The 19,184-nt window shown below is 38.0% G+C and overlaps 1 protein-coding gene across 6 annotated transcripts in view; it reads right to left on the bottom strand.

Moving 5' to 3' along the window:
- The window catches only part of TNRC6B (trinucleotide repeat containing adaptor 6B), a 134,026-nt gene that overhangs the window by 65,959 nt on the left and 48,883 nt on the right, over positions 1 to 19,184 (bottom strand). Inside the window, exon 1 of one of the 6 annotated variants that reach the window (XM_057388827.1) lies at positions 15,607 to 15,890. The exons of 4 other annotated variants lie outside the window; for them this stretch is intronic. Coding sequence is in view for 1 of the 2 variants with exons in the window: in XM_057388813.1 (XP_057244796.1) it covers positions 15,614 to 15,618 (5 nt within the window). In the remaining variant the exon portion in view is untranslated. Of the gene's footprint in view, positions 1 to 15,606; positions 15,891 to 19,184 lie in introns of those variants that run through there. One more of the 6 variants, XM_057388813.1, reaches the window with a different exon arrangement.

Genomic DNA, 19,184 nt, shown 5'->3' with positions numbered 1-19,184 from the left:
TCAACTTTATTCGAATAAAGGGAGAGAGCCCACCGGGGCACACGCACGCCAGGTTTTCTTTCCCTCTCTCTCTTGGTTTCGGAGGGCGCAGCCTCCTTTTATCCTAATTCACGGCTCCATGTTGCCCTCTTCCTTTCCCCACTGGCTGAGGTACCAGGAAGGTACATCCTTCCCGAACTGCCTACCACATATCGCCTCCTTGAACCTACTATCTTACCCCAAAGTTCAGAAGATCAGGATTGTGCAGACAGACCCTTGACTGTTTCAAGAGTCAAGCTGTCTGGGGTCTGAAACAGAAGTGCTGCCTAAAGTCAGTAGAGACATTAAGACCCATTCAAAGACGTTAACACCCATACTTTCACACATCAAATCATTTGTAAAGACAAATTAGCACACATCTTTCCTATCGCTACTGTTCAGTATTTGTTATCTATAAATAACCACAGGTGATGAAAACCTAAAATCTGGTGAAACAGAAATGCTAAATTGTAAGCCAGGTGTTTCACAACAAAAAAAAAAAAGCTTAAGTACATTTACCACTCTAGGTGTGCAATCAAAATACTGTTCTGTCACACATCAACTCTGGCATGCATTTCAAGATTTCTTTACAATATGAAAACTTGTTTAAACTTCCTCCTTCCCCACTTCTGTATGAAAATTTAAACACTGATAAAAGTTACCTTGATAAATTAAATCACATAACTTGTGTCCTTCAAATGGCTTTTAGAATCAGATGTACCGCACAATTCATATGATGGAGCAATATTTGTAAGAAGTACACATGACACCCATGTGAGCCATTTTGCTAACAGACCATGCCCTCTTGTTCTGGGGCTTGCACCTGCTGTTAAAAGGCAGACAGGCAGGGATCGGTCTCATTAGATCCTCAATAATGATGACAGACTGCAGACCCTGCTCAAGAAACTAGGTGAATCACAAGGTAATTAAAGCTTTCTCCTTGGTGCATTGCTACACTTTCTGAAGCCCAAAGCATGAGACTAACTCCTGAAATATAAGTGAACAAACAAAAGATGTGGGTCTTACTGAGAAATTTTATACACTCTCAAACCAAGAAAGGAGGTGAACTTTATTCAGGTGAGTTACCTCCAACTAAAGAGATATGCTAGACTTGATATTTACTTCTAAAACATCAAGACCTCAGGGGCACTGAAATGCAACTGTGTTTGGCTCTTAGGAAACCTTCAAATGTGTTAAGCACACAGATTCTTTGCAGAGCCTGATCTGGAAACGTTTTATCCACAAATGCTGCTTCTCASCCTCCTTASTGCAACCAGCTGGCCTATCCTTTCTATTAGTAATTTTTCATTCAAAAATGAGATTGATAAATTATTATTCAAAACATCACAACTCAATACTTCACATGATGACTCATGACTAATTAAGATGTAATCTGAAATTAGTTTTCATTCTGTGTGCCAATGAACAGAGAATTGTAAAGAAACTGTGTGCAGGAAATGGAAAAAACTAGAATAACACACTYTAAGTGCAAGACGTGACTTGTTTTGAATGGTAAGAAACTAAAAATCCTTCCTTATGAAGGTACTTAAGCAGCCAAAAAAATTCAAAACCTCTACAAACTTCTCCTTATATAATCATTTCGGTTTCAAAGACAAAGATGTGATCATTTTGATCTGGCATTCTAAGAAAATGCTTACCTGAGATCTCAGAATAGCACAAAGAACCAAATACCCTCAGCAAGGCATGCAGCATCTACAAACACCACTGACACTCGTTAACACCTGTAACTGCATTTTTGTCTATCTGCAACTGTGAGTTAGTCATTCATACAGAATGCTGATTACTTTTCCGAGTTAACACTATCACACCAAAGTTCTCTGTAATCTACTTGTTTGCTATTTGTACAAGACTGGAAGAAAGACACAACCAAAACATAATAGTGAGTAAAAGTGGCACTACCATACACTTTCCTAAATTTCATAGACTTAAAATTGTACCAGTTCTTTTGAAGAACACTGAATTTGACATTAGCTGTGCACCCCTCCTTCCCTGTGATGAACAAATTTTTCAACAATAATTCTAAAGGCCAACGTTAAATTTCTAAGCATATTATATCATATAATCAACATTTTATAATATTACTGAGTATGTATCAAGGAAAACTTTCTTCTGTTTTAGTAAACTTCTAGGAAAACTTTTGCAGTGCAATCCAGTAATCAAATACATATCAGTTTCCACATTCAGTAAAGAAACCCTCACAACCTCTTTTTCTCATGTATACAAGCACATTTTATCTGCACRTCATGCTTGAACAGAAATGTAGAAATGTTTAACTATCTGAAGGTTTTTAATCTGTAGTTTCTCATGGTTTTTGCAAGCTATGTTTGGAAAGGTAAGCCAGCTGTTAGTTCTCTAAAGGAAGCATAATTAAGAAGGATATTAGAAGTTCACTCAAGAGCTTAATGTAAGGTCACAGAAAACTGCAACTATGTGATGATAAACACATTTTTAGAGACACCACTCCAAGAACAAGTCAGGTTAATACCATGTTTAATACTATAAACCTCACTGTTTATTCAAATATATTTTTCTAAAAGCAAGAAAGTTAAGAAAGTAAAGTAGAAAGTTACTGGAATCCATGAAACAAACCATTACAAGTAGCAGCCACTGGATTAAAATAAAGTCCTGTCATCCTAAATCGCACACCTTTCTKACTTAGATGGGAAAACACAGGCATTGGCTCAACACAGTAGTGTCACCTTACCCATTATCTGTGCAGATGGCKTGAGACACCCATGTAGGGTAACTTAGAAAACTGTAGAAATGCCTCTTCTTCATTTCAAAAAGAATGTAACAGGGTGGAAGAGAGCATTCTACAGGACACAATTACACCTATTTAACAGTTTATTTTAAATTAACTARCCACAATAGTTATGAGGTGGAAACAAAAGAAGCTCTAGAAAAATAGTATTTAATAGGCAGAGATGATTGCCACCTTTCATGGTAAATAATCTGCTAAGCTGTTTTTGATTAATGCGTTTTTATAGTCCTGATACTGTGCACCATTCTCTAGCTGCATTTAAAAAAAAAAGTCAATTTTATTTCATGCCTTCTGGAAATAAAGCATAGATTAAAACATCTAGTCTAGACACGAAACTCCTACTAATTGCTAAATAAACAATAACTTCCTTATTTCTTAAGCAAAGACATTAGGAAAGTTTAAGAATTCACTGTATCCGCAGGCTTTAGTCTAAATTAAGGACAGCGTCCCACCAGGGAAAGCAGTTCTTTTCACTATGCTGTTGCTCCTGTGGAATGAGTGTCTGCCCAATCTCAGCAGTCAGTCATCTGAGAGCTTTCCCTATTTGCACTGAGTGCAGTAGACAAGATTTTTGAAATCTTGATTGAGGGTTCTCATTCCTTGTCTCTTTCCAGGAATTATAATTTACAGCTTAAGCGATGAATTTTACTTGCTGCTTATGTCATTCACAAGTAGAGTACCAGATCAATTTTTAACTTCAATCCTATGTACTTTTGAAGGCGATAGTTTAAGGAAACTTCAGTAATTTTTAAAAATAGTAAATAATCAATTTGAGGACTGAATAGGTATCTTGCTTGAAAATTCTAGTGTCCATAATCAAGAAGATCGACACATTTTAAAACTAATTACACATTACTAKCAAAGAAGAAATTTCTCTTGCAAACCAAGTCAGCTCTACAGTATCTATATCCCAAAAAGCTTGCATTCCTTCACAACATGGAAATTCACTTCAGAAAATTACTTCGACATACATAAATTCTAAGATGACAGGAACTTGCAAACCACATACAATACGGCCATGGTTAATCTTCTAGCCAYGGACCACTCTCTTTTTCTGTTACAGAAGAGGGAAATTGTAAAGCATGATGTAATCCAGAAAAGAATTCAAAATGAGGAAACCACTGAACTGCCACCTCAGAGATTACAAAAGAGCACCACCACAATGGTACACAGAAAATAAAAATGCTAAGTCACAAGAGAAAAAGTGAGGTGAAAATTATAATGATACAAGTGAAATTTACCATTTATCGTATTTCTAAAGYACCAAGATTAAGCTGATTTGTCTTGTTAAATTTTCCATCCAAGTAGTGTTGGCTACTTTCAGGTTTCTCTTTGCCTTGTTGCATTATTCAAGATTATTTTTAATCAAAACCACATATTTCTTAGGTTCAGTGTTGTCATGAGACACAAAGAAATGCATAAAACTCACAGACAATTATCTTCAAAGAGTAACAGACTTTTTAAACTTTTGAGTGGTTAAAAATGTGGACTCTTTTTCAGCATCAATCTGAACAAAACCAGCTAAATCAGAACCATTTAAAGCATTCAATATATAGACCAACTTATGGTCTCCATCTTTTCAGTGATGAATATAATTTTGACCCCTGCTGAGAGTAGATCTGAAGACTCCYATCTTTACTTAACAACTACCTCTTCCTATTTACCAATGATGAATGTCACAAGTGTGGAACACAGCAGTTTAATTTTTTTAGACACCAGGCAAGAGCAGTGTATGATCATGACACGAATATAAGATATTCACGGTTCCACAAAAACATTGCATTTCTAATTTATTCAGTTAAATGTTCTCTCGATCCTCTTTAAGAAAGATAGCTCTGCATAAGACAGGTCAACTCTTTGCTGCTATATAAAGTTGAAGGTTAAAATACGTAAGCTGATGTGGGAGACTATTTCCTGCTGAAAGAAAAGCCCTTTAAACATTAGAACCTCAAATCTAATTTGTCAGCTTATTAATGCTTCCATGCATACAGCCACTGCAAAGCATCTATCTTTCTATGAAGCCACTGTTTTGGAAAAATAGTTAATGCTACCTAGCAAAATAGTTAGCATGACCTTATAAGAAAAGCAATACAGAATTCAGTCACTCACATAAGCATTTAAAGTTCCAATTTTTAGGTAAAAGACCAGACCTTTAGCTTTATTCACATCTATCTGCTAAGCTGGATGTGCCAACAGGTCTTCGAGTTATCAGTAAATGTGACTTACACTTGACTGATTTAAAGGGGGAAGTGCACCAAGTAAGTCACCAACTTTTTCTTATGCTCTTCCTAAAGAGTATAAAAGAAAAAAAAAAATCATACATTGGGCTTCACTGGAGACATCACTCTTAGTTAAATCAGCCTTTGATAAGCTTACTCTTAACCAACACCTTGTTTTAGTAAGAGAGTGGGGTAAACTTTGTCCAGCCACTGAAGCGATGCCACCAACTTAGAATCAGGGGGCAACATCGCTTATAATGGAACAAGCTCAGCTGAGTCTCCCCTCACCACCACAAGAATCTAGCCCGTAACACTGTTACTGGTGGTGATTGGGTAGCAACTCCAAACTCAGAGACTCATCACTACGTGGTTACAATACTTCTGGAACATCGGCTGGGAAGAACTCTACAATTTAATTACAACGTATTACCAGATATAATCGGTGAATAAAGAAAGAACTGCCACAATAATGTCCACCTCTAAAGATGTCTAGAGTCATGCAACAAACCTGACAAACCTTTTAAATGTCTTCTGAAGCCAAAGCCAAAAGCAATTGGGACTTGTAAGCAAACAACTGAAACCAAAAGAGAAACTCAAAACATTTTCCATGGGGCTTGGTTTTTAGCAAGCGGTTGTGAGGTGCTTGGTTGCTGGCTGGAGTTAAACCATAACAGTGCATAAAAAAAGAGGGTGTGTCAAAAAGCAGATCACTGTAATGCTCGAATTAATTATTCTAATTTTTATTAATTACCAATGGAATTTTTAGATGCAGCCTCAAAGTGCACACCACTCAGTGACGATTCTTTCCAACAAATGAGATATAGTYACACTGCACACACCAGGAGACACCAGTACTTCAACCTCCCAGAAGTGGAATATTTTATTGTTAAGTTTTTGATGCTTGGACTTCTTGTTAAAACTATTTAATATTTTTGTTACTTTCAACAGACAAAATGAAAATTACTTCCTGATAAGTGAACAAAAACCACCTCAGTGCTTTGTTTGGTTCTGTTGTTTTAGTTTGCATTCTCTGGCTAAGTGCCATGTTCATAATTTAGGAAAATAACCATACATTTGCCTAGAGTCTCAGCAAAAAACAGCACACAGATTAAGGTACTCCAGGGAAAAATAGAAAAACTCTGCTGCTACAGTTTGGTATTAATGCCATTTTGTCAGGAAGAGAAACCCCTTTTACTGTGAATTGGACTTAAAAATAAAACTGAAAAGAAAACAGCTCACAATATTGATGTTCATTCTATAATAGTATTTTAGATCAAAACCTTCCTCATAAAGGGAACTCCTGAAATAACCAGAACTGTCCATACATTCAACAGAAGCTACTTCAAGCTTTTACTTCAGGAAGAAAGAAAATACCAGGCTGCAAACCTACAGCAGGTTCTCTCTTCTTTCATACTGCACTGAAGGATAAAAAGGTTTAAAGCCTCATAAAAAATCCACAAGTGTTAAATATAGAACATAAATTTCAGTTTAATAAATAGTCAACTTCAGGCAGACTGTTTCTGAACTAGCTTTTCACTTCTATTTCAAAACATGAAAGCAAATAAATTTCATGGAATTTCTTTATGTCATTAGTATTTCTCAAAGTACCATGCAGAGCAGCAGCTTTTAAGCCCTGAATTCCTCTACACTCAGAAAAAGCTCTTAGTCTGACCTCGAGACACGCACTAGGATTTATCACGATTTATGACCCAGCTACATTAACCGTGCTCCTCAGCAAATAGAAACGCACAAATGCTGAACCAACTTTTAACACCGAAATTTTAGCACTTGAAATTTTGACAAAGGCAAATTACACAATTCCATCTTTTTAGCCATATTACAATTTCAGTTAAATCAGCTTTGTTTCCATACATCCATTAAGGACAAAGAAAGCATCATTCTATTCACAATTCAATACAGCTGTGTCGGACTGACTTCAGCCCCAGCCCACAAGCAACTTCTGAGTTCAAGTGTGGCTCTGCCTCTGAGCTTCTATGTGGCCTTCAGAGAGCCTCTGAATTTCTCTGCTGCTGCTCTTACATCTGTACACTTACCTTACAGAGAGGCACCTGCTTCGTTTGTACAGGCTTTGCCCAAACACAAAACTCGATCTGACTTTGAGAGCCATTTTAACTGCACCTTAAATACCTATGCCATACCAAGAAGTGTCCACCTGTCAGTTGATAGMCGGTAGTTTTTAACTGCAGTAACTGCCAACATGCACTTATTACACATATTCCTACACATACCCATATCAGACACACACAAATATAGAAAGATGTAGTAAGCTGGAAAACAGACAATTATTTCAAAGTTTGTTAACAAACACGACAAAAAAAAAAAGAAATTGAGTTACATGCCATAATTAAACTCCAACAATGAAGAGCAATCTGCAATCTTGCTCTTATTAATGCACTGAGCCAGTGATGTGGTTTTTAACAGCTTAACATTAAGCACACAGGGCAAGTAATGCTCAGCCTAAAGTGATCCCAACAAGTAATATTCAGAATATTATTTTAACAATAGAAAAATGGCCCAAGAATGAAAAAGGGGAAAAGTATTTAAGCCTAACCAAGTTATCTAACACTAACGGAAGCATAATTTAAACATAGTTTTTTCAAGAAAAAGATCAAGGGAAGTTACACAAACTTAACCTAACCCTATATTTGCAAGTATATGGAAGGAGAGTTTCACTTCACAATCTTATCTAGACTGAAGCAGAATGTAATGGAGACTGACACAGCCATTTTCAGCTTTTTCTGAGCACAAATCACCCAAATACAGATCATCATCATTAAAACAACCACCTTTAAATCCACATCTGAGAAACAATCTTATCCCCAAGACTTTATCAAGACAGACTGACTTTCCAAAAAATTAACCTGTTTAGTTTTTAATGGCCTAACTACAGCAAGCTAGCTTGAAGAAGTCAGCAACGTGGCTTTGTGGGTATATTAAGCTGCCAAGGTAAATTTTAGACTCTCAAAATTTAGTTTTTATCTGCTTTTGCCTTTTTCTTCTTGTTATACCTAAAATCTAGTAAAAACACACTTCCTACAGTTTTTCGTGTCAGGATATATRTTTTATTTATAGTAACTGGCAAACATAGAGCAAAGCTGTCTTCTAATTAACAACACAGCAGAGCTAATTTAATGCAGAATAATATGTTATTTTGCGATAAAAACAGTCACTCAAGGACTCGCTCAGCTACCATTCCTGAACAGCTACCACACAAGATGAAGTGGTTAAATGCAAATTCAGATAGCTTTTGCACAAGGAAGACTCAACCGCTTMAAACATTATCTGAAAAATTATCTGCATGCAAGGTTTAGGATTCTCCCATCCCAGGTCACTTACTAAACCTTCCTACTATAATTCAGAGGCTTTCAAAACATATTTGCTAATTAAAGAAAATTAGGAGAAATACCTTATTGAAGAAGTACATGTAACCAAACTTATTAGGAAGATTAAATCTCCACTCAGATGATGTTTTGTTTATAGTTTCCCACATCACACTACCCACAGTATGTTTCGGTCACGAATGCTACAGCAAGACCAGTGTATTGGTTAGCAAGCACTCCTGCCAGGGTAATCTAGATCTGCCCTGAACAGAATTACAGGACACAGGCAAAGGCAAAAAAACCCAAAYTAACCCTAATGCCTTGTACTCTTTCTCTCAGCATTGCTTGGTCTGCTTGATATGTACCAAGTAGACAATGTGAACACTACCTGCAAAGAAATGTAAAATTTGACTGTGTAACACAAGGCTACTTAATTTAAAATTCCAATTAATATTGCTATAACTAACTTCTGTAGCATCAGCAGGTTCAAAAAAAGCCTTTGGGGCTTTACTTCAGGTTAACCAAACATTTTTAGAGTCAATTTGAGCCTAGCCCATATTCAGATTTCAACCAGTGCACATGCACTTGTAATGACATCCACAAAGAAAAACAGAGCTAGATATAGAATGACTTATCTATAACTTCAATAGGACATTCTCTATTTCCATGTGCTGTATTTTTAACAAGTTTAGAGTACGTTATTTTTGATTTTTCTAATATTTATCATAGAAGATCCCTTGAATAAAAGTGAGGTAATAATACAAGTAAAATGCTCAAGTACAATCTAACAGAATAGGATAGGTTTATTTATACAGTCTTAACTAGAATACAGAAGAATTATTTTTTAAAAATTCACATGGGAATTAAACAATCTAATTACTATTTTCTGTTTCACAGGAAAACTGGTTTCAGTGCACACAGGAATAAGCTAAGAAAAAACATTTGCTAAGTTTTGGTACCTTCTGCCCTCTCCTCCCCTGCATATAGAAGGTATCAATTTTCACTTTTATTGTCCTTAAACTCTCTCCAAGTAAGAGGCAGAGCAGTCTGGAAAAAATCCAGCAAAAGCTACCAGATTAGAATTTCCAAGCATTATAATACCAAAATTCACTTGTATGTTGTGATCAAGTCATCCTCCCCATGAATTGCTCAGCAAAAGGCTGAGCATAAACATGCTGTATATTTAGCCAGTAAAGTGACGTATCAGAATATATCAGTTTCACTTTAGTTGATGAAATTCCCAGAAGTAGTCAACCTCTTGCCAAAGAAAGCTGTTTTGTAGTCAAGTCTATCTAGAGTACCAACACATAATTAGAACCATGTGTTTTAAATCAGACCCTGAATCTGGTATGATTGCTTAAGCAAAATTACATACAATTAAAAATATAATGCTTATTCAGAAGCTGCAACAAGAGCATTAGCACTGCTACATTACCACTCTAATATTAAAGATGCAATGTCTTCTACTACCAACACTAAAATTTAAACCAGGGAGAAAAGAAGTGGAAGAAAACACKGAGGACTTRTATTTCAAGGACTGTTTAAGTAACATAGGATACTGCATCCAGGAAAACTGGATGGCTCAGACACAAGCAAGTCCACAAACATAAAATGAACCACAATGACAACACGTGTGTATATTTGCCACAGAGCACGTGTAAAATGAGACAATTAAGTTCACTCTAACTAATGGTTAAGTGGCCTTAACAGATTATATATTTAACCTTTCCTATTTTCATATAGGTCAACTAGCTCAAAAAACTCAGACTTGACAAAAGTTGTGATGTGTACATGTTTTAAAAACCCCAATTCCAGCAGTGTCACTGCAGCTTAAGTTTTGCCATTTTCCTGTGTACATGGAGGCTGTGCCCAATAGCCACTGAGAATACAGGCGGACAGCAAATTTATGATTGTGCCGTTCAGCAAATGCTGTGCTTAAAACGGGGGGTGGRGAGCCCATTGAGAACATTAGAAGTAATTTTTCCATTGCTTTATTTTTTAAAGGAATACTTCTCTGATTCARAAATTAAGACTATGTTCCGTTTTAGTTCAAATCAGTTCAGCTGTTACAGCTGTACTTCAGGAAGCCATTAACTCTATGTCTGCTAAGCACACTGGGAAAGATGAGCATACTTCCCTCCGGATTTAAGCATGCACACTAAGTTTTAACGTACTTTCAAGGAATTCAAAAAGAATGGTCACATTGATTCTAAAAAAAATATTCCTGCCTTTCTGCTTTTTAGTTGCTGAAGTAACTATGTTGTTCACAGCACACCCAGCTACGATGGAGCTCAATGTCAAAATAATGCTCTTCTGACAGATAAACAACTTGTTTGCACAGACTGTATCTAAAGAAAATAAACACAAAAAAGCTTAAGTGGTTTTTCACTAGACTACCTCCCTCTAATATTTATTGCTGCTCTTATTGGAACAATCTCAAAATTTGTTGATCTCCTTCACTGTTAGAAAGTGGCCTCACACATCCCATCCCAAGAAGAGAAGCACTCCCCTGCTGGCATGAAATCAAACACAGTTSTATCTTGATGCCTTGTTTTGGTTTTGCTGTAGTAAATTCCAAGGTTATATTTCACTTCTAAAAGCATGAGTTTAAAACACATTTTATTAAAATGTACACTTTATACTTTTAATTATTTTTCGGCCTATCAGTAGCGAAGTACTTTGATATGATTTTTTTCTGCCTAACATATACAAACATCCATTTAATTGAGTTCAGGCACAAATTGTAGCAATGTAAGGAGCAACAGTCAACTTTCATACTTATTAATGGTGTTTTTTAAGGAAAGTGCCCTCACTAGTTTCTCCTCTCTAAATGTATTAGCACATATTTTTCCATGGTGCTTAAACCATGGCTCAGTTTGCTCTGCCTTTAAAGTTCACCTTGTGTTTTATTATCCTATCATCTCTTAGGTATCTGAAAAACCTCCAAGGGTTGTATCTTATGTTTTCCCACATGACTAAATAGGCTAATTRAAAGTAGTTCTAAGCATACAATATTTTGAACAACAGGTCTTTCAATTTACCCATGCTATAACACCCAAATATCACATGAACCAGTTCTTAAGACACAACTTTTCAGAAATTATTATAAAATATACAACTGTAGTAAGTATTATTACATTTCATCCCTAAACTACAATGCCAGCCTATTGTATACAGAGCCTTTAAAATAACAATATTCATAAAACCTTAGAACTCCTCTTGMAAGTGTGTCAATGGGACAAAAGAAGAAAAAAAACCACCAGGGTTTGCATATATTTATACTGCTCCCAGAACTTATGCTTTGTTTCAACAATTAAAAAGAAACCGCAAACCAAAGAACCAACTAAACAAAAATGATGTTGCATTCTTTAGTAGGAAGCCTATGTGTAAAGGAGAACTTAAGCAGTGACAAGTGCTAGATGTACAGGTCTGGAGTTGGAATTCACCACAAATACAGAAAGGAACCATTCCTCTTGTGTTCTTAAGAATAACCATGGCACCATCATGAAAACAAAATAGAAACATTCTCTGGAACAGATATATAGAAATATATAGTAGAGAAATAGAAATATATAGTATTTATCTCCATCATACCTCCACATTTGCTTTCAATGTTGAAATGGCCAAACACTGTTATCTTGACACCCAGCTTCAGACWACTTGTTTAACCAATATTTGAAATATGGCACATGTAATCATACCATGTAAGACTGCCAATGTATCATTACATTAGCAACTCAAGCTTTCAGAAGAAATACATATTTATATTCATCTAACCTGGATTTTACTTCTGTTTTAACAAATTAATTCTACAGCAATAACCTCAGCCCAACATTTAGCTACATGAAATCGAAGGTAACAACACTACAACCCTGATGCTCACACCCGATTCCCTTGACAGGACATGAAATAGAGGTCCTTAAGACACAAAAGATGTTTAGCTCTATTTTCTTACCTCAAATCCTGAGCACTTTAAACAGGAAACCACAACTTAACAAGATGAAACAGCTCTTAGGAAGGCAGTAGGTGGTTTCTTAATCAATTAAAGCAAAAAATCCCTGAAACTTTTCAGTTATAATCTACCACCTGAAGAGTGTACTAAGGGTGCAGATTCCAACCAATATTGTTCAAAATAAACTGTCAGTTAAACATCTCACCTTYCACCCTGGTCCAAAAGGAATGCAGATCCATAATGAGCATAATTAAAGAACTCTGCATCAAGATGAAATACAAGTTTCTAAAGGGGTGACAGGAAAGTTATAGATAAAAATTCTTTTCTAGCAATACTCTAATTCTATGGATTTTTTCCTCATAGACTGGGATACTCTCTCCTCTACTAAGCCACCTATTARTATGTAAGAAACAAAAATCTTCAAAAGGTTAAGTTTAGCTGAAATCAGCTGGCAAAGACTATGATCTTACAAAGTTTTTCTTCCTTCTCATCAGGAGAAAGGCTAAAAGAAAAGCAATTGAAACTAAGCATACTGATCTTTCAGTCACCTGTTTTCCCTGATTTTTTTTTCCCATTAGAATTAGAGATTCCTGTATATTGAAGCTCAATGGTARTAAGGTTTTTCTTGTCAATTATTTCTCAGGAATATCCTATATGTAGTGCAAAAATCTCCAGGGGGTCTGCTGACTACAGACTTCACTATAGCTTTCAACCAACTAAAACAGTCTGCTTTGGAAAGGGACCGATTCCTGTAGATACCAGTAACAAYTGACATGCAAATGCAAACAGAAAAATTAAATAAAGTTCTGAACTCAGCATCGTCACTGCAAACTGAACGAAGAAAAAAGCTTCCCCTGCCCCAATGGCTCTGTAAGCTTCAAACTGATCTAGAAATTGCAACTCAAGTCAGGTCTCTGAAAATTAAATGTTCCCTTTGTACCACAGGAACATACCGAATATAAGCGGGGTTGAGAATTGTCCAGATTCACTTAAAATCCGGTAATTGTACAATCCTCAATACACCCTGCAGTAAGATTTGAGGGGTCAAAAGCCTTTTTATAACAGGAGTTATTTTAATTGGTCTTTCCTATTCACATTCACAGTCTCACAAAGCTGCTTAAATGTTTGACAGACTCCTTATTGGAATGATTTCTATTATTCGCAAGAGCTGCCTTTTGTCTGACCCATGGCACCTTCTGTAGCCAAGCACAGTTGCAGTTTATCAGAACCCACCCTGTATCCCCCATCACCTTAACAGTCAAGCTATATGTACTAACATTTACACATTCTGGAAGTGTGTAATGTAGGTAGTAATGCATGAAGGCAAAAAACTACACAGAYAAGACAGTACTTCTCTGAAGTGTAGATTATGGCAAGACTACATCCTACAATACTGCCAGCTCAGGACACCATTTGAGTTTTCTTCCTCTGTTCAGCCGTCCCATTCTAGAGCAATTTTTATCACATAAAYTACAGTAATTGATGTTTCAGTCCAGTAAGTACCAAATCTGAGAACACTGAGAACAGTGCTACTTCATCCTACATCTGAAAACAGTTCTAATGTCTAATAGTTGTTTGTCAATCAACAGGTAGATTCAACGTGTTCTGGCTACATCAAGATCTCCATCGAGCCCAAGAAGGCTCTGAATAACAAAACCCATCAGGGTGCATCATGTCAAAGACAYAGAACATTTTTAAAGCTTTTCCTCACACAGATACCTGCCAGTAACATAATGGTGGAATCTAATAAGTTCATTAACCCTAAATAAGGATGATGTATTACTTCACATATTAACTGGGTTATCCATTGCTATTAAATGCTTAATGACCAAAATTACTAGCAAAATACACTGTGCAAAAATTGAGCAGAGTTTTTTTCTGGCTTCGTCTAATTTAAAATTAAAAAAAAACCAAAAACAAAAACAAACAAACAAAAAAAAAAACCAAAAAAAACCCCAAAGAAACCATCTCTTAATTTCCATGAGAAACTTAATATACTGCAGAATTATTTCAAATTTTACTAGCAAGTGCATTAGAAAGTCTCAGTATACACAAGACTATAATGATGACAGCGAGATACACTTTCAATAAGCTTAATGAAATCGGTCTCCTCCATTTCTGTTTGACTGTATGCACATAAGACCACAAAGAAATAAAAAATATGAGCCATCTTGTAGGTTTACAAAGTTGACCTGCTAAGCACAATCATTGCACTAATACACTGCAATGTGGAGTATATTCACACGATTACTTACATATTTATCTGCTGCTTATATATTCAGCTACAAAAATATCACAATGCAATGCCTGTGAGAAAGGGGTGAAGAATAATGTATCCCACCACAGAAATTTTTTCATTTAACCTCACAGAAAGGAGCATTACATCACATTCTTACAATGCAGGAGGAGGAGCCTGTTCTCAGAAAGCAAGCTCCAGCTATTTCCCTTTAATTTTTTGCTCGGTTCTGGAGGGAGTTACAAAAATAACTCGGATTTAAATTTTTAGCAACACACAAGGCTGGGGGGGGTGGGGGAGGGGGAGCGAGAAAGCACAGCTTTTTACGTACATTTACTAACGTGGGGGGGGGGGGGGGGGGGAGGGGGAGCGAGAAAGCACAGCTTTTTACGTACATTTACTAACGTGCAGATGAACGCTTGCTCTCCGCAGAACACAAAACCCCGGCAGTGGCCAGCATCTCGCACATTCCTGAATACCTGGCGCACGCCGGATGGGCCGCCAGCCCGGCCGAGCCCGCGCGGGAGCCCTGCGGCGACGGCAGAGCCGGGCCCGGCACGGACCCCCTGSCCCGGCTCTCCGGGGTTCGGCGGGGAGGCTCTGTCCTGCTCCCGGGGAAGGCACGGCCCCAGCCGGCCCTGCTCCGACCCAGCAGCAGAAAGAATGCAAGCCCGGTTTTATACATGCAAATTTTTGCAGCAGATTTAAGAGCTCCGGGTGCTGTGGGGAAGAAATCACTCTTTAAAAAGCCACTATTTAAATAAAACAAGATTTTCAGCACTATCTTGTACTTCGCCAGCTCGGAAAATAAACGCGATCTTCCTTGCCTAGATGCTTTAAATTACAAATATCTTTCAAATCCACGCCACACTTGTACGGAGAGCTCCTATTAAAAAGCCCCAAAAATCCACTAAAAGTGCCGTACACGTACAAACAGACAACATCTGAAGCAAGTCTTTGTGCTAGGAAAGACACCTCTGCAAAACGACGGATGGAAACGGCTAGCTCGGGCTCTTAAAAAAATCTAGATAGGTAAAAACAATTAAACATAAACGTACCACTAACCTCATAAAGTGCAGCAGTGCTTAAATCCAGCGAGTTGAGGCATACAAGGTAGAAATGGAAATGAAAAAAAAAAATCCTAAAATGGTTTTATGTTTTTGCTTTTTTGTTTAGTTTTTTTTTCCTTTTTTGTTAAATTTTTTTGCTGTTTTTATTTCAAACGTTCAGAACCCAGCAGAGACTCCGTCGGCCATTTTGGCTGCGCTCCCTCGCTATCGCCTCACGCTCCCTCCCTCTCGCTCCCTCTTGCTCTCTCTAAAGGAAGCAGCTTTTTTGTGACCTTCAAATACAAGCGGCTCACGTGACCCCAATGCGCGCTGTCACTCACTACCCAGGCCCGGCCTACCCCCGCCTTAAAGGGACAGCGCGCTGCCCGCACCGGGACGGCCTCTCCCGCTGAGCCCCGCGCCTCGCCGGGATTCTGCTCCCCGCCCTCGTCGGGTAAAGACCAGCCACAGCGATGGTATCATGGGGGAGCCCCAAGAGTAAGGAGGGCCACCCAGATAGAGCTTCTTTCTTTAAAACAGGCTAAAAAGTCAGCAGCCAATTATCCTAATGCCACATTAGGGCTGCAGAGCCGACAAGCTGCGAATGGTGAACGTAAAGCCTCTCCAGCCAAGCGTGCTGTTCTGCGGTGCACCGGGAACACCGACCCCAGCACTCGCTTAGAGAGTAACCCCCATTTTAAGCACAACGCCTGACTCAAGGACAAGAGGTTCATGCTCAGACCAAAGTTAATCCAGGCTGTAACCAGACTGCCTACACGGCACGCCCACATAAAACCCGACATCCAGGTCCAGAGGCGGGAACACCCGCAGAATAGCAGAACAAACTCGGTCTCGTCTGCTGCCTTGCCCGCTTCAAGTCCCAGGCTGCAACTCAGCCCTCAGGCAGACACTCCACAGCCTCTTCCCACAATTTCCATAGATAACTGCTTTAACAGTTGAAACAGAATCCCAGCATCTTGAAACATACAAAAAAATCTGCAGGATGTTTCCAGATATTATCCTGAATGTGCACAAACAGTAAAGAATACAGTTCAGCGAAAGRATATGGTGACGCGGTATGATCCTGCCATGAGGAGACTTGCTCCCGAGTCAGCCCAACACASGTAGGAAATGCTGGAGCTCAGGGTGTAATGGAACCATGTCCGGTGAGAGAACTGACTTGGGAAGCTCTCAGGAGCACCCTCAGGATCAAACCCTTAAAATATACAAGTTTTTAATTCTAAACAGTTACGTAACGTAATTACAAAGAAAGTAAAAAAACCAAAGCCCACCTGAACAAGAGGGGAATTTTTAAYATGTACACCTTTGTACAGATTTTGTGTCTGGGTGTGTGCGAATTGCTTTAAACATCCTACAGCAAGTATAATATGAACACTGCCATCTCAGATCTACAGTCACATTGCTGCTGTGCTTACACTAACTTCTACTTAATCATTCTGTGTGTGTAAGTAATCCAGTGTACAATTGGTCAATGATTAAGTGCTGCTAAATCCTTTAGATGTTAAACCACTGATCAAGTGTGAGACTAAGTTTGGCAAGCAGGTCCAATCTTACCCCATGATTCAATGGGAGGGTCTCCCTTACCCTTTTCACTCTTACCTTATTASCAACCTCTGCACAAATCTCTTCATAACTGATTATGGTCTGATTTTCCTTTGTATGCTTCATCCATGCAGTGAGCAACAGAAGGAACCCTGCCACCAAACTCCGTGAAGTTGTGCCTTCACAAATTTATATGAAAACCTGCATTTGCCAATAATTACAGAACCAYAGAAATACTCTGAGTYGGAAGAGACCCAACAAAGTCCAACTCCTGGTCCTGCACAGGTCACCCCAGGAATCAAACCCTGAGCCTGAGAGTGTTATCCAACACCCTGTGCCTGAGCRTGTTATACCTGAACTCTGTCACAGRCATGATGTTTTCACAATACCTTAGACAGGAATTCTTTAAGCAATCTAAACCATTCATTCATGACAACATCATGGAAAGAAATTAATACGAAGAGCCACGGGAGGGCACTCCAAAGAAATTAATCTGGGGAGGGCAGAAGCTGCACATCTTATGAATGAGAAAAAAAAAATCATTAGTATGTATTATGATAGAACATAAGCTATTGGCCTCATCAGCTGGCCATGAAAGGCCAGTATGGCTCTGGTTCTGACATGTTTTGCTCCCACCTTCATGGTAAGGCACAGAAACTCAAACAGGGATTCTGCCACTGAGGGGATTTCTTCAACAGGATTACAGCTGGCACGGTAACCATCTATCTCTGCAGGCTCAAGAAACTCAGGCAATAACTAATGTGAGTTGCATTTATGGGTACTTAACTAAACAGAAGCAGTTGGATTTAACTGCTCAGGTCGCTCTGTCTAAACCAGAGCAGGGAATTGCCTTGCTGGATGTAGCAGATTGGAGTGTTTTATGGCTGGGCTAATCCAAACACAGCAATTTAGGAAATGTGGTGAAAACTGAGGGAACGTCTTATTTGTGGCAAGATCYGAAGAGAACACCAGAATTGATCTAAATCCCTAATGACAAAATCCAAACCAACTGCTAGGCCTCCGATTCACACAGTTTCATAAAGGTTAATATATTTATGCATATCTATGAAACCAATGTCCCCCTCTTGTTCACACCGAGTATGATAGTGTGCACTAAGCTACAGACAACTTTATTTCCTCTCAAAAGCCATATTCTTTTACTGAGACTTATAAATCCTCGTAACTTCACTAGGGCTTGTGAACTCTCCATTCTGCAATCCTGGAAACTTTTACTTCAAGGAGTTGATAATAMTGTGATGACTTTCAGAAACAAGCACTCACTGGAGCTGCTGTGTATCCAAGTGTAAATCACTGCTATAAAATTTCACCTTACCCATGTTCTACTGACAAAGCTTTTTTTAATCAGAAAATAAGGAAATAATCAGTAAACCAGAAATATTTAGAGACACCAATATAGGTAATTCTTAAATAACTGTAGCTTCAATTAAACTTTTTCAATTTAGCTAACATTTAAAAGATATCAATTCWTTACCTGTTCTTGTTGGCATATTAAGATGGCTAATGAAAAGTTTTGGGTTTTTTTTTTAATAGGGGAGGTTTGCTGAGTTTTGTTTGTAATGCAGCAGAGTAAATTGGAAAACAAAGGAATAGAGCATAAAAATACATAGCATATATAAAATCTGCATACCCCTTTCCAGAGAGCCACTGTGTTTCAAAAACCTAATCATGAAGTGTTCTGAGATCAACGGGCTGTTAATAGCCAATGTTAATAGGTTATATYCTTGTTATGTGCTACTAACTTATCTGATTATAAACATTTCATTTCTAAGCTCCTTCCATCAGAGGATCATAAAGCACTTGAAAATCTTTAATGAAGCTTCACAGTGCGCCTATGAGGACAGTATCCAGTATGAGCAGACATACAGGCACATGAAGAGAGAGGCTTAAAATCCTGGATTCCCTACACTCAYGTCTCAACTGAGACAGGAGAGGAATAGGGTTTTTAATTCATATTAAGCTGTATTGTGGTTCTAGTAACAGCTCATCCTTTTTGATGACCTATC

This window comes from Malurus melanocephalus, unplaced genomic scaffold (assembly GCF_030028575.1).
Source record: "Malurus melanocephalus ecotype Western Australia unplaced genomic scaffold, MMel_1.1 scaffold_17, whole genome shotgun sequence".
Lineage (NCBI taxonomy): Eukaryota > Metazoa > Chordata > Aves > Passeriformes > Maluridae > Malurus > Malurus melanocephalus.
Note: the sequence above shows the minus strand (reverse complement) of the source record. Positions and strands in the feature narration are given on the sequence as shown.